At 33.9% G+C, this 16,805-nt stretch overlaps 1 protein-coding gene across 1 annotated transcript in view; it reads left to right on the plus strand.

The window, feature by feature from the left end:
* Positions 1 to 16,805, plus strand: part of EPS15 (epidermal growth factor receptor pathway substrate 15) — a 130,753-nt gene that overhangs the window by 24,106 nt on the left and 89,842 nt on the right. Inside the window, exons 3-8 of the mRNA XM_019632320.1 lie at positions 2,885 to 2,974; positions 3,880 to 3,927; positions 7,079 to 7,174; positions 9,134 to 9,199; positions 10,332 to 10,457; positions 12,973 to 13,032. Coding sequence (XP_019487865.1) covers positions 2,885 to 2,974; positions 3,880 to 3,927; positions 7,079 to 7,174; positions 9,134 to 9,199; positions 10,332 to 10,457; positions 12,973 to 13,032 — 486 coding nt within the window. The remainder of the gene's footprint in view (positions 1 to 2,884; positions 2,975 to 3,879; positions 3,928 to 7,078; positions 7,175 to 9,133; positions 9,200 to 10,331; positions 10,458 to 12,972; positions 13,033 to 16,805) is intronic.

Genomic DNA, 16,805 nt, shown 5'->3' on the forward strand with positions numbered 1-16,805 from the left:
TTTGTTTTCAATTTCCTGTGCTTTAGCCTCCTGCTTTGAGTACTTAATGCTTTTGACAAGCTCTCAGAAAAATGAAGGAAAGATAATTAAGCCCAAACACTTAATTGCCTTAAATATCTATCTTAAAAAATCCATGTAACATTAGAGATAGTCATCCAGATATAAATACCCAAATTAATGTATAAGCCAAATGGAAATGACTTTTATGTTGTGTTTAAGACTTATTAAAGTTTAATATTTACAAAGTTAAAACCATGATTCTAATACAAATGTAAAATGAATGTGTGTCAAGGATTTTATTCAACTCATTAGTTACTGGGATAACCAGTAAGATGTAAAAATGAGAATATGAGGTATAGAGATTTATATAGAGACAAAGTTCATTTCATTGGGATGGACAGGAATCATTTGCATTGCTATCAGTTTTCTATAATTTAACCGGTATTCCTACAGTACCCTAGTTGATAGAAAGTCAATCAAGGGTGCGTACCGTGGATGAGATAATCTGCTGAGGGTGTAGACATTCTCATTTGCCCATTTACAAATACTAGATAATTTTTCCTAATAATCTTCTCACCTGTGATCATCACAGAAAAGGCTGGTCTCATTGTATCTGACCTGGCTACCTACATATTTGCAGCAAGTATTAATGAACCATTATAGGTCTCCTTGGGTGTGATTTGCAAATCTACAACCATACACTCACTACTTAACTTGTAAGTTCAGAGAATTAATTTCTGCCTGAAATGTCTATAGAATTTCAGATTGGACTTTTTAAAGCCTTGTTCCTCTAGCTTGAGGCTAGGATGCAAACCTTAGAATTTCCCGTTCCCCAACCCCATGTTTCACCTGCAGTAAAAATAAATTTGAGTGAATTTATCTTATTTTGAGGTTTCCCATACCTGCTAAGGTTCCTAGCCTGCTAAGTGACCTTGCTTTACTATCTGAGAGACTGGTTTGCAGGTTTTTTGGGGAGGGCTTTGTAGACATTTGGCTGCACATAAAGTCAGTCAGTCCTTGTTCCTTAATAGTGGCTTGTTCTATCTGAATAAAAGAGAATCATTCTTAAATATGACCTTGTTTTGTACAATCGATTTACTCAATTACATCCTGATAAAAAGATCAAATTGTTATTTAACCTATGTAATAACTGTATTACCACAAAAAGTAAGGTCATTCAGTTAAAGGATTTGTTGTTTAATTCTGAAGTCATTGAGAATCAGATACCATTGAAAACTATTTTATTCACTTTACAAACACAAAGCCTTACTAAACTGAGGGTTAGAGATAACGTAAGAAGAAAAAGAAAGGGCTTTCCCACATATCCATTACAGAAAAGAATATTAGAAATAATACCAACAGTATTCCAAGTAAATAACCGTAATTAAATTTTCCTCAACAATTCATTCAGTCTTGTGTAATTCTTGTTCTGCTGCATCTTGGATCAGGAGTCTGTTTTCATGAAATGTATCTACTTCTGGAATGCAAAGAGTTTCAGATTCTGACTTAGTCCACCAAGCAGTCTGAAAGTTGTCTGAATAATGTCAGCTGAGAAGTCTTTACCCAAATGTCTGTATTTTGAAGTGTTAACAATTCATAGTAGGGGTGTAGTCCTGCATGAGGCTCTGGGGCTCTTTGTTGATGACAATTCTAGCTGGTAGCTTATGGCAGAGCCTTTAGGCAAACATCAGAGAAGACAGAAACTGCCTATAGATGACAATGACTAAATGACTGTGTTTAATTTATTATAGCAACCAAAAGAATGGAAGATCATAAAATTCTTTATTAGAATACAGTACATAAATATTTCATAAGAGTTTGATTAATGTTTCCCCTGAGTGCCTCTATGCTTAGACTATGTTGGGGGTAGGTAGCTGTTCTTTTTTTCCCCACCCTGGTCAGGGAGGGGGGTGAAAAAGGAGTTCTGGAGAATTCCAGAGGCAGATTTCCCAACCCTTTTGTACTTCCTGGTTGCTCCAAATTTGAATTGGGCAATTCTTCTTTGCTGAGTGCCCAATTTATCCCATGTTCTAGCACTTGAAAGAAAGGGCTTCTCTTTTGCTGCTTTGCCAGGATTGGCCTGTCTGGAATGCTTTGTATATGTTTACATCAAACTTAATCTTTTAACTAAACTGGAACAGCTAGCTCACCAATATCCTACTATTGTGTTATCTTTCCTATAACTTTTTAAAATTTACTTTTCATTTTTACAAATAGAACTTTAGGAAATCTTTACAAAAGTAAGAGTCATTATTTTTTTTTAACTGTTTTTCTGTTCTTGGTGACCTCATTCTGTCTTAAAGGAAAATCCCCTTCAGTTAAAATGATGTGTTTCCCTTAATGTGCTTTAGGAGCTTAACAGTTTTTAAAACATTTAAGTTAATTGTGGGATCACTGTTGGTTTTAGAGCTGCTTTGATTTTTTAATAAAGAGTTGCAGTTTCTAAGAGTAAGTATAAAAGCAGAAGTTAATGATTAAAGATGTTTGAAAAAACAGATAACATATACAGCTATTTTCATTTGTCAGAAGATTTCTCCAGGAATTGCTGCCCCTTTTCTCCCTATTGGAATTTAAATGGCAGCTGTAGAAAACTTGGAGTCAGGAGATATGTTTTAATGTTATGACTCCACTAATTTGCCCTATTTCCTCTGAGCTTCACTCATTTGTATAATGGGTGTGATAAAAAACACTGTAAATTGCCAGTGCTGTTTAGATGGTACTCGACTTATATGGCTCTCCGTATATTCCTTGGCCTTGGCGGAATTAAAGGATTCCCATTCCCTTTTTGAAAAAGCCAGTTCCCAAAACACAGTAAGAAAGGCAGGTAAATGATGGTAATTTTGTCTTTGTGTTTGTTGTCAGCTTACAGTTTGTATCTTTCCAGGTTGATACAAGCAATACTGGAAGGGTATTGGCTTCTGATGCTGCTGCTTTCCTGAAAAAATCAGGGCTTCCAGACTTGGTACTTGGGAAGGTAGTATTTGTTCATTATAACTAGATTATAATGAATATTTAGTAGTGTGGATAAATTGGATGCAAATTCAGAAAGATACTATCAAGAAACTTACAAGTTAGAACTGAGTCATAGAAGCAGTTACAGTAATGAGATGGAGGGGATTGGTGGTGTAGTGATTTACCCTCTTGAAAAATAAGGTGTTTTTCACATTTTTAGAAAACAAATGATATTTTAGTAGGATGAAATGAGGAAGTAATAGCACATTTGGGTATTGTGGGGAGAAACAGTACAAACTGGGAACCTTGCCACCCACTTAGAGAGTTGGCTGTATCCCTACTTCCTCTATTATAACTGTCTCTAAGTGTGTTTAATATGTGGTGAATAGAGTGGGGGATGAGAGGCTTAGGAAAGAGCACAAAGAGGTGGAAAGTCCCTTTCCTGGTTGCGCTGTTGGTGAATCCTTATACACGATATTGATATGTATTCAAAACCCTGAAATACTATCATTAATAATTTAATTATTCAAAAATAAACATTAACTATTTCAACTTGCCCATAAGAAAGAATATCATTTTACTAAAGATCTGAAATCAAGGTAGTATGTTTTAGTAAAAATAGCATTAGATTTGGAGTTAGAACCTAGGTTAATGAAAAAGGCATTGGACTGGAAGTCAGGACTTGGCTTTAGTTCTTTCTCTGATGCCTTAAATGCTCTTGAGTAAGTCAGTTAACTTCACTGGGCCTTCGTATCTATGTGTAGGATTGCACTAACTGATCTTTAAGGTTTCTGTCCACTTCATTCTATGACTCTTAAATCTGATTGCCAAAGAGCATGAGGTTGTAAATTGCAGGGGTTTAATTTATCTTTAAGATTATTTCTGTTTAAAATACAAATTAATACCTTTTTTTCCCCTAAATTTCAGATTTGGGATTTAGCTGACACAGATGGCAAAGGTGTCCTGAACAAACAAGTAAGATTCAGAGATTCATATGAAAATTTTTTTGAGTGATTCAGAATAAAAAATATCCAGCAGTTTTTTGTATTTTCAAACTAAGAATTGCTTTTTTTTACCAGCATTAAGGTTTTGCAAAGTCAAGTGTCATAACAATGAAAATATTTCTAATCAATAGACACTAAAGTTACTAATTCTCAAAGGTTAGTGTTAATTTGGTGACATTGTTCTCCTGGAGTGTCTTAATCTGTTCAGGCTGCTATGAGAAAATACCATTATTAGGCTGGGTGGCTCATAAACAGACATTTATTGCTCATAGTTCTAGAGGCTGGAAGTCTGAGATCAGGGAGTCAGCATGGTCAGGTGAGGGCTCTCTTCCTAATTGCAGACTTTGTTGTATCTGCACATAGCACAAGGTGCTAGGGATCTCTCTGGATCCTCTTTTATAAGGCACTATCCCATTTGTGAGGACTTCCCCTCAATGGCTTAAGCATCTCCCAAAGGCCCTACCTCCTAATACCATCATCTTTGGGGGTTAGGATTTCAACATAAGAATTTTGGGGGATATATCATACAATAGCATGCAATTTTTTTTCAGTCTTTCAGAGAGATTTTGCTCTTTGTATCTTATTTTTTATTATTATTATTATTATTTATTTATTTATTATTATTATTGTTAGTTTCAGGTGTACAGAACAATGCAATAGTTATCCTTTTCACCCTCACAAAGTAACAACCCCCCTCCCCCCATGTTCTTTGTATCTTATTAACACATTGAGAACAGGGCATTTAAATGTTTAGATGCAAATCTGTGTCACTGGTCCACAAAGTGTTAATTACATTTCTTACATGTACAGGGTTTATAAGTAAGCGTGGATTTTATTAGTTAAGTGTTACGGTGGTGTTGCCTTGTACGTTTGAAAGGAAATTCTTGGCTAATCAAACCTGAGTATTCTGCTCTAGGTCTGACAAATAAACCAAAAATAGTTTACAGGCTAGATGTAAACCCTAGACCAGATATACGTGAAAATGGCTATGGGTGTTGAACACCATTAGTGAGTGTACTTTGAAGTTCTGCTTCTTGGGGATGGGTTTCAGAATTCTGCAGGATTGAGTTCAAAGCTTGCTACATGCTGATACATTGATTGATTGAGCACTGCTACTCAAAGCTAATTCCCACCCTATGGGGATAGCTGAAGCAGAATCAAACTCAGGAAAGGGATGATGACAGGGTCAGAATACCCAGTCTCTTAATTAAGATTCCAGGCTTAGATCGTAGTCCCCATTGGAGCTCCTGGGTAGAAGGGCCATTTTGGTACAGTGGAGACATAGGAACACTAAATTCATTTGTGCACCCAGGGTGCTCTGCACTCACTCAGCAGATGTTTGTTGAGTATCTGTTTTGAGCCAGGCTCTGGAAATACAGAGGTGAACATGACAGATGTGGTGCCTATCCTCATGAGTTTACCATTTAATCAGTTCTTCCCTGATAGTCCTGGACTTTGAATGTTGAGTTTAAGTTGTCTTTGTTACATGTAGGTGGCTGGATTTATGCGTCTGTAGTTAAACTTCGATGTTTGTGTTGGAGGAATAGATTTTTAAATTAATATATGAAAGAAAAAAAAAAAAGAAACCTCTACTTATTGAGTCTCTATGTGCCAAAAATGACGGTAGGCGCTTGCCTCCTATTGTATGGTTTTTATTTTGTTCCTCATAATACATTGCAAGGTAGGTATTAGCCCTCCCCCTTTATGGAAGTTTTATTTATCTTGCCCATGGCCTCACAACTTTTAAGTAGTAGAACTAGAATTTATTGAAGGACTATTTCACTTCAGAGCCCAAGTATATTGTGGGAATGGACATGATTACCTAATTGAGTAGTTGAATCTCATATAGAATGAGAAGAGACAGAGGGTTAATGATGGAATACTTAGAATATATTCTAAGATGCCAGCATTTAAAGGTCGGAGGAGGCATTGACTTGAGTAGCGAGAATTAAGGTCAGAAGAGAACTAGGAGAACCAGGAGAGCTTTATGAAGCTATGTTGGCAGAGGGGAGGAGAGCTTCAGGGAAGAGCAGACTTTGCAGCCTGCCAGAAGAACAAATAGGATGGGGCTTTTTTTTTTTTTTTAAGAGTCTATTGTATTTGGTAGGTGGGATGTTATTTGTAACATAGGCAGTAGCTTCTCTAGCTAATGATGGGAGTTGAAGTCAGAATGCGTAAAAACTTGTGGAGTGAATCAGAAGAGAAGGGGAGATCTTGAAATAACATTTTTTCAAGAAATTCCTGAGTGAAAGCAAGATATTGTATAAAGCAGACAAAGTGCAAGTTTCTAAGAATAGATTACAAATTGGGTAAGGAGAGTGTAGGTGAGAATAGGAGGTTTGTGAAAATTAGTGCAGGATTGATCGTATCAGCAACTATACTAGATGGTATTGCAATTTATAACTGGAATAAGGCTTTTGTTCTCTATTCCCAGACCTGACTTTATCTCACAACAGTGGGAAGCCAGTTGCTTCAGCAGTCTTGCATTTATTTATTAAATTTTGTACTGAGAATTCAAATGCCAAAAATCCAAGGACCTTTGGGAGAGATTTATAAGTATTTTGAAGTCAAGCAGTTAAGTAATTGTTTTAGATGCTGTATAGTTATTCTGTATAGCTTTGCTGGAATAGCAATGATTGAGTCACTTGAATGATTGATCCGGTTTCAAAAATTAAAATATTAAATCCAGAGATGACTTTTGGTAACATTGAGGTATTATTTTCTCCTAGGTCTTCTTGTAGATTCTTTTTTCTCATTTAAATAACAAAAAGCATTTCTTAACATTAAATGTTCTTTAAAGCATGATTAATTTTGTTCAATTTCCACCATCCATATGTATCACAATTTATTTTAAATATTTTCCCATTTATATTAACACTTTTTTGCTATTTATAATGTTAGGAATATCTTTGTTCATAGACCTTTTCTCAGTTTTGAAGTGTTTTTCAAGCAAATGTGCTGTTACATTTGTTGCTACATGAAAACCTTGGAATAATTATGAATTCTTTTGTATTTTCAGATTATAAGTATTATATGTGTGTAGATGGATGGATGGATACGTAGATACATGGATGGATAAGTACAGAGATAATGCTCTTATCATTCATACTCTTCTTTCTCAGGAATTCTTTGTTGCTTTGCGTCTGGTGGCATGTGCCCAGAATGGATTGGAGGTTTCACTGAGTAGCTTGAACCTGGCTGTTCCTCCACCAAGATTTGTAAGAAATGCTTTAAAATTTAAATTTTATTTAATTAAAAATAAATGATAACACATGATTTAAAAATTAAAATTACATATATTAAAAAAAATTCCCCCGCCACCCAGCTACCGGATTTTCTTTTTTAATGGCTACTACTGTTACTAGTTTCTTCTGTGTCCTTCCAGACTTATTATATGTGTATATAAAGAAATATAAATACTCATTTCCTCATTTTATATTGTAGCATACTCTCTACACAGGATTCTGTACCTTATTTTAATAACTTAATATGTTTTGGAGATCTCTACATATCATTATATAAAAGCTTCCTCACTCTTCTTTATAGCTGCATACTATTTCATTGCTTTTGTTTACCATAATTTATTTAACTTTCTTTTGATAGGCTTTTAGCTTGTTTCTAATCTTTTATTTTAAAAAAATGCTTCAGTGAATAATAACCTTGAATATATTATATCATTTTGCATGTGTAGAAATGTATTTGTATGTGTAGATTCTCCAAAGTGGAATTACTATTTCAAAAGTTTGTGCGTTTGTAATTTTCACATATAATATCAACATGTCTTCCATAATGGTTGTACTAGTTCACACTCCCACCAGCAATTGGTTGAGTGCATTTTTGCTAACATACCGTTGTCAAACTTTTGGATCCTAGTCATTTTTGATAGGTGACATGTAAGTGTAGTTTTATTTATCCTTTTGGTTTTATGGAATGAGTTTGAATAGTTTTTCTCATGCTTATGATCCATTTACATTGCTTTTATGTGCATTCCTGTTTATAGCCTTTGCTTACTTTTCTTGGGTTTTTGGTCTTTTTTTATTGAATTCTAGAGGCTCTGTATATATTAAGAAAACAGCTCTTTGTCTATATGAGTTGCAAATATTTTTTTCCCAGTTTGTCATTTGTCTTTTGACGTTATGGTGTTTTTTTTTTTCCATAAAAAAGTTATTTTTTTATGTAAATGAATTATTAGGACTAAAAATTTTTCCTGGTTCTTTTTTCACTTTTATGTTAGTTATTCCTGATGCAAGGTATGAGTATGGATTCTAATTTATGTTTTTTCAAGATGGCTACTTTATAGATCTATTGTGATACAGTTTATTGAATAATCAAGATTTTCTTTACTGATTTGAAATGCCATCTCAATCATGTGCTAAATTATCATATGTATTTTGGTTTCTTTCTGGATTTTTCTCTTCTTCCTGTTGATCTATCTCTTTATATGATGGTCTCACATTGTTTTAATGATCAGATTTAGTCATTTGTTTTTATATCTGGTAGGGCTGGTCATCCCCATCATACTCCTTTATCCAGAAGTTTCATGACTCTTTTTGCTTGTTTTTAAATTCAATATTTTAAAAGTATTTGGTCTGAATATTATGAATTTAACTTCAGTTTTGAGGATTTTCTGCACTTGTAAGTTGAGGCATGGAATCATGGAGTCAGAAAGTTAATATAGGGATTCGTTGCCTAACTATATTGTTATAAAATTTTTTCAGATTCTTCTGTCTCTACAAGTAGAGAAACGTGATTACTTAGGCATGCTATTGATAGATTTATGAACTTGTAACTTAGAACTCTTAAGTTCAGTTCTTGTCCCAGTTTGCTTTTCTTAATAGTGTTGGAAAAAGTCACTAGTTAACAGGGCCATAAATATTTTTGTTACCTTCAGCTATCTTTATCTCAGTTGTTATAGGTTTCTTCTAGAATACTTACATATTTTAGTTAGTGCTTCACAATCATTTGTGCAGCTAACTGAGCATGCTAACTCAGTTTTTGTTCGTTTGTACTTAAAGTTCTGATAGAATTAATGTAAAATAGTTAATGTAAAATAGTGTCCTGTGCTCATGGAGATCCAGCATTTTGTATGAATGTATATAAATCCTAAGACCACTTTTGCTTCATTGTTTATTGATACAAGAATTTCAACCCTTGATGTGCTATATTTTCCTTTTTAGCATGATACCAGTAGCCCCTTGTTAGCCAGTGGAACCTCTGCAACTGAGCTTCCATGGGCTGTAAAAGTAAGTAAACTTTGTAACTGTTCTCTCCTTACCTCTACTTTACTTCCACATAATCCTCTCTCCCTACTTCCAAGATATATTGCAATCTGCATAAGACTTTCATTTTTCACTGTTGGGGAAACATTGGGACTAGAAATCTTTGGAGGGATCTTACAGCTTTGCCAGTCATTTTGTGACAATTAATATTGTCTCATTTTGGTTATAGTGTAAACTAAAAATGGTGATGTCATAATCCTGTATTAACTAAAATATTTGATGAATCAGCAGTTTACCCCACTTGTATTATTTCTTGAAAACTCTTTAAATAGATATTCTTTTTATGGCTCTAAAGCAAATAATTGTTTATGAAGTTTTTTTTCTGAAATGGGTATTTTGCTTTCTAGTTATTTGGAGACATCATACTGGCTATAGCTATCTTATCTGATTTTTAAAATTATAATTTTAAAATAGAGTTAGAATATAGCAAATCAAATTATCTTTAATAAATGCGTGGTTTTGTCAGAAAGCCATTTTTGTTTGTATATCTATGTATGCTTGTGTGCTCATAATTTTTAAAAGTAGAGGGATTGGCCTTGACTGGACAAATTATGAACAGTAATTCTTTTTATGTTATACAAGTAACTTGTCAGGATTTTAGAAAATTATTTTTATTGATAAGAAAAAGAAATCTTGCTCTGGGAAAAATGGGAGAAACTTGACGCTTATTCCTACGGTAGTGATTTTCTTTTGAAAATTTGTTTGAGTTTGAAATGTTACAACATATTTAGAAAGTCATAGACTGTCACTAATTAGCTGTGTTCTTATAAAAGTTACTTCCTTGCTGTGGATCTGTTTAAGTGAGAGGGTTAGAGTAGGTGCTCTTCTCAAAGCCCTTCTATCACTGAAATCTATTGATTCTAACCTGACAGTAGAAAAGCAAAGATAATGTCCCAGCTACAAAAGAAATGGAGGGGATACTGAACTCTTGAGTGGAATAACTTAAATTATTATTTACTATGTTTCGATAAAAATGAAAAATGTTTTTCAAATGAGATTTTTAAAAAATACATTGTTCTTTGAGGGCTCGATTTTTATAACTGCAGTTAAATCCTTTTCACTATTGTTTTAACTTGTGATCTTTTTTATATTGCAGTCTGAAGATAAGGCCAAATATGATGCAATTTTTGATAGTTTAAGCCCAGTAAATGGATTTCTGTCTGGTGATAAAGTGAAACCAGTGTTGCTCAACTCTAAGTTACCTGTGGATATCCTTGGACGAGTAAGATATTATTCTAAATGTAATTTTCACGTGTTTTAATTTGTTATCTACCAGGAGCATTTACAGCTCATTGTTAAAAAATGCAGAGATTGTATTTTGAAGTTGTGTTATTACAGATTTTTTTTGTGCTCTGACTTAATATATATAAAACCATTGCCAACTTATTTCTTTATTTGGTTAGTCCCTCTAAAATATGAGTGTTTGAAATTAGCTGTATCTATAAGCCCCTTAAGTAGGTCCTATTTTTCTTTGTGCTGTATGCTCTGACCTCCCAATTCCTTGACTTAATTTCCAGAGACCATCAGTATTTTACACCTGTCACCTACTTCATGGCTGTATCGTAGGGCCTTGTCATAAGGAATAGTTTCATCTCTGAAATCATAAATTCTGCTCTCTAAATAGAACTTGCTGTTTTTCTAGATCTCTTTCCTAGATACTTGCAAGACTAATTCTTTGACTTCATCAAGACCTTTAAATATCAGACTCCTTAACTTTCTCCATCTTTTGAATTTACTTTTTTCTTTACCCAACTTGGGAGTCTTGTGGTCTACAGTGTCATGTTGGTATCTTTAGCACTGTTTACCATGTTTTCTAACTTCTTTCCTGCCTGGTGATAATCCAATGAGCATGAAGCTAATTACCTACCTCCTCTGTGATTGCATATGGACTACTGAGAAAGTCATACAAAGATTGGTATCATCATAATTTCATGATCACCAACTTCAGCTGGGCTTTCCTTACTGCCATCTACTCTTGTGCTGTTTCCACGGTGATGTCTGTCTACCGCTGTTCATATTTCAAACCTTATCCACTCTCAATAAACCTCCAGCTTTTTCTTTAATCAGACTATGTAGTATGTAGGGTCAAATCCTGGCTGCACCACTTCTTCTTAGCCTTGTGACCCTGGGCAAATAATTAGAAAACCATGTCTCGGTTTTCTAATCTTTAAAATGAGTGTGATTCCCAGTTTATAGGGTTGTGTTGTAAGGATTAAATGTGATAACGTATGTAAAATACTTAACATCGTGCTTGATACATACTCTTTGAATGCTAGCTGCCATGATAATAACAACTACCATCACACCACCACTGGATCAGTGTTGTATAGATTAGGTGCTCAATAAATATTAATTTAAAAGCCATTTTCTAGTATTGTTTCCCACTAATCATTTCTCTACAGTGTGGTCAGTGTGAGATTTCTAAACTATAAAAATAATTCTCTTATTTTTTTACTTAAAAGAGGGAAGCTAACCTCTTAGTAGCTTCCCATTGCATTTAGGGTAAAGTCCAAACTTGTGTCACAGCACACTTTTTCTTCCAGCCCCAAGTAAGATTTTGTTACATGACTTAACTATCTTCTTTTCAAGGATTTAACATAGTTTTATAGCTGGTCTAAAGCTTTGGGATTTACTCTAGATTTAGATCAAGTCTACCAGGGCCTTTTAGATTTTTTTTTCCTTTGTAAGCCCTGCACATTAGCTGGTGAATGATTCATAATACCGTATTCATTGCATATATCTTTTAGTTGATTAGAGATTCTGTAGTGTAAGGAAAACATAGTGGACTTAATTGGGTCTTCACATTGAAACTGATTCTGTTGCTTAATAATTGTTTAATGATCCTATTGTAGATAAGTCCTGTAGCCTCATGTCTAAAACAGGATTGATAGTACCTGGAGTTGTTGCATGAATTAACTGAGATGATGTTTGTAAGGAGCATTGTGGTTGTCTAAAGTATTGTATAATTATTTTCTTATTTGAGAGGAAGATAATGTTTTTTAAAAAATCGTAAAGGAATTTCTTTTCTTTTTACCAAAGATTTTATTGGGGAATTGGGGGGAGGGAACAGCATTGGGGAATTGGGGAAGGAAAACAGACAAGTTGCTGTCTTTTTGTTCTTCAGTCTAGTTGTGGAGGACGTTGCTTCACTGGCCCATGTTGGTATTATCATTGCTCTCTTCCTGGGTGAGGCAGATCGGTCGCCTGCCATTGGATGGCCGCTCACGGTGGCTCATGACAGCTCTCGCCAGCTGCCAGCCACTTATGCTGGCTGCCAGCCACTCACAGTAGCTTATGGCAGCCCATTGCAGCCCTACTGCAGCCTACACTTTCGCTGGCAACTCATGGCAGCCCAGCTCTAGGTTGAGCTGTTGTTCAGCATCTTAGCTGTAGAGGGCAGTGTCACTGGCCCATGTGGGATCCGAACTGGTGGCCCTGCTGCTCAGAGCTGGCGCTCCCAAGGCAACTCTTAACCAATGAGCCACCTGGCCGGCCTGAAAGGAATTTCTATTTTAAAAACTACTCAGTATTAAGAATTAGTCTTTTTACAGTAATGTTAGCAGAGCATATAATATAATAGTGATATACTAAAATCAGCATAATTGAAATGTTTCAGAGAAATGGATATTATAATGTTTAGGTGAAACTTTTACCCCCATTTATGTATGTATTTGGTGTATACATGTAGCACATGAAATGAAAGAACATCAATCTTTCTCAATTCTTTTCTTTTTAAGGTTTGGGAGTTGAGTGATATTGACCATGATGGAATGCTCGACAGAGATGAGTTTGCAGTTGTAAGTATCCTAAAGCTCTTAAAATCTTCAATGTTGTAATGATTTTCTCAAGTGAAAATTTCCCCTTTTAGTTCATCCTTCGAGGAAAAACTATGTTCTTTCAAGATGGTTGGCATGAATATTTTTACTTAGAATTTGTAGCTAGTCAATAAATATTTTTAAATGAATAGATAATAAGCAATGTATGTTTTTTGCCATCTTCATTTTATTCAACTTTAAAGTACATACGAATATATGCTTAGGATAATGCACTGTAAAGATGCTGAGTAGTATTATCTTTTGTATCCTAACTTGACAAGTCACCTTAGTCCCTGCTTCTGCTATGGAATAACTACTTCAAATATACCCCCCAAATTTTCATGTTTATTTCATTAAAGGAGAACACAAATAACACTTTAGTTTCACTTCATTTATGTAGGCAGAGAGCTTTGACATCTTAAGACATGTTATCCTTAGTAATTGGATAGTTAATTCCAAATAGAGTTGTATTCATCTCTTCCTTAAAGGTCAGATAAAATTCTGCTGTGAACTTATTAATGGTAAATCTCTAATCCTCCCTTTAATCTCTTATTTGGAAATCAGTCTGTTCAAATTTTCTGTCTTTATTTTGCTAAGGAATTATCCATTTCTTTGACTTTCAAACTTGTTGCCACAGATTTATTTGCATTATTCTTTTAATCTCTTCCTGGTTTGTGGTTGTTTGTACTCTTTTCTCATTCCAAGTCTTATGTATTTTTGCTTTCTCTCATTTTTTGTTTAATTGGATTTTATCTAGCTTATTGCTCTTTTAAAAGAGTCATCTTTTGGATTTCTGTATCCTTTCTATTATGTTTTGATGTTTATTCTTTTTAGCTTTTATCTTAATTTCATCTTCCTAGTTTCTTTTTGTTTACTTTTAAAAAAAATTTCTGAAGATGAGCACTAAGTGCTTTTATGTTTTATTATCTTTAATATTCAAAGCATTTAAAGGACATATTTCCCTCCTGAATACAGGTTCAGCTAAATTCCACAGGTATTGGTACAAAGTATTCTCCTTTTCACTACTTTTTCGATAATTTTTAGTTTTCTTTGATCTTCCGTTTAGGAATATGCTTTCTAATTCCAAAGTAGTTAAGTTTATTTGTTTAGTTTTTGTTACCTTTGTGTCTACTTTCAGCTTGATTAGATTATGACTAGAGAATGTGGTCTTTAAAATATTTACTTTAAAAATTTTGTTGGGCTGGCAGAGTGACTCAGTTGGTTAAGAGCGCGAGCAACAGGGTCACCGGTTTGATTTCCACATTGGCCAGTGAGCTGCACTCAAGCGGTGCTGCTGGTAAGCTGCCAACAGGTGGCAGGCTGGCTCAGCTGGTGAAAGCTCCTAACAACAAGGTTGCCGGTTCAACTCCCGCATGGGATGGTGGCTATGCCCACCCGCAACTAATATTGAACACAGCACCTTGACCTGAGCGGCCGTGAGCTGCCTACAGGTGGCTGGATGGCAACTGGACTTGGGAGCTGAGCTAGCTGCGCCCTCCACAACTAAGACTGAAGGACAACAACTTGACTGTTCCCTTTTCCCAATTCCCCAATAAAATCATTAAAAAAAAAACCTTAACAAAAATTTTTTTTGTTAAGATTTTCTTTGTTGCCAAGTTCATGACCTATTTTTCCATTTTTTTGTCTGTATATGTCAACATTTCTGTTCAGAAGATTTTAGACTTCTATAAATCCATTATGTCGATTTTATTGATTCTGTTTCAGCTTCTCTTCGTTCTTTTCTTTTTTTCCCGTTTCATAAATTTCATTCTGTTTATATCCCAAGAGCCAAATGAAGTAGGCAGAATACATATTAATCACATTTGAAAAAATATGTACAAAAATAGAAACTTAAAGTGATTTGAGTTGATGGCCATAGGTCCCTAGACTTTTTAATTTTAATTTCAGTGATAGTTGGGAAATGGCAGGAGATACCCCTCACAATGGTGACAAAAGTTATCCTAGTTATACCTCAAGAGTTCAATCTATCATTTAAATATTTGTGGGATGTTTTTGGGAAAGGTGGAGTATTGAAGAGATTTGGCTGAGGATGCACTTTGAAATTCTGCCAAACTATTCTATATTAGCTTTTTATAAACGGTTTTTGTGTTTAAGAATATTGGTACAAAATGTTTGCATTGGTATGATATATATAGGGATTTTTTTCTTCTCATAAAGACAAAAATTAAAAATTTAAAAGGAGCATTTATATTAGCATAGTTAAGATAGATGGAGAGTAGTATTATCTTCATTTGATTAACAATAGTATATGCTAAGATAAGTGAATAAAAAGTTTATAGTATATGCCCTGAAGCTTTTTCCTAGGTATCTAACTCTTTTTTTAAAATACAAATAAGCTTTTATTAAAAGAATAATTTGAGAATAAACAACATGTGTGTAGGAAATTACTACTTAAAAAAAAATAGTTGACACCATATACCTTTCCTATGTTTACTAATTTTAACCATTTTGCATGTATGATTTCTTTCTGTGTGCTTTTCTCAGAACTTCTTTACAACTTCATCGTGCTTAGTGCTTTTACTATTCAATTCCAGCTTGTGTGATAGTAATACTGCTTCCACTCTCTTTTTATTTGAATTATAATATTTCTTATGTTTAAAATGTATCTCTTGAAAATGGCACATTGCTGTGTTTCAAATTTATACCTAATTTGACAGTTTTTGTCTTTTAAGATGACACACATAATGGTCTTATTCTCTATACCATATCTATTTATGTTACATTATTTTCTCTTTTTTAATGTTTCTTCTTATTACCAGTTATCAAGTTGTGACTCATTCATTTCCCCCCTCTTATTAATGTGGAAATTCTGTGATAATGTCTTTTCCATTAATGGTTAATGCACCTTTCCCTGTACTTATCCTTACTTCTCCTATATTTGAAGACAAGATTGTTAACCCTCACTTCAGTAAAATGAGACATTTAGTATATTTTCTTTCCCCTTCACCTCTGAATCCCAGAAGACTTTGGGACTTTTTTTGTAACTAAAATTCTAGATTTTACTCAGTTAATTTAGTTATTTTGGTTCTAGTTTTCTTATAGTTTTGTTAACATTAATAGTCTCACTAGCATTCTTTCAGATGGAATTTGCCTGATAGTTCTTCTTTTTACTTTCATGAATGGGGCAGTGTAGTCCATACTATTTTAAAAAATTATAATTATTACAGTATCTAGTGTAACTTAAACTTCAAGTCATTGATTTTTTTGTCTTTATTTACAAACATCGATATTTTTAAAAACTGAACTTTAAGAATTGATCTCACTCGGCTTTGAAAATTGAAATAATTTTTAAAATACTCTTGCAATAGTGGAGTAACTAAGCTCTGAGCATTTGAAATTATCTTCGTAAATAATGCAAAGATAATGTACTTACTCAAATGATCATTTCTTTTGGACTATGATAATTTATACTCTGCCAGTTTTCTGGTTTATTGAAGTATGACAGTTTTTTTCCCCTTATATTTTATTAATTAATCAAAACTGGATTGAACAGGAAAATATATGTTCAAGACTTACCTCTAAAATTCTCACCCATTTCCTTTTGGATTAAATGGTGCTTTTTGTGTGTTTTGAAGACCCAGTATCTACTCTGTGTTTATTTTTTGAATAAAAATGAAATTAATGAGAGATCCTAACTTTTAGGCTTATTGAATAACAATATGGATCTTTTTTTAGAATAACTATTTCACTAATGAACCAAAACTTGATTGAACTTAAATTTTTTTTTTTTTTTT

Source organism: Hipposideros armiger, unplaced genomic scaffold (genome assembly GCF_001890085.2).
Source record: "Hipposideros armiger isolate ML-2016 unplaced genomic scaffold, ASM189008v1 scaffold_1120, whole genome shotgun sequence".
NCBI classification, from domain to species: domain Eukaryota; kingdom Metazoa; phylum Chordata; class Mammalia; order Chiroptera; family Hipposideridae; genus Hipposideros; species Hipposideros armiger.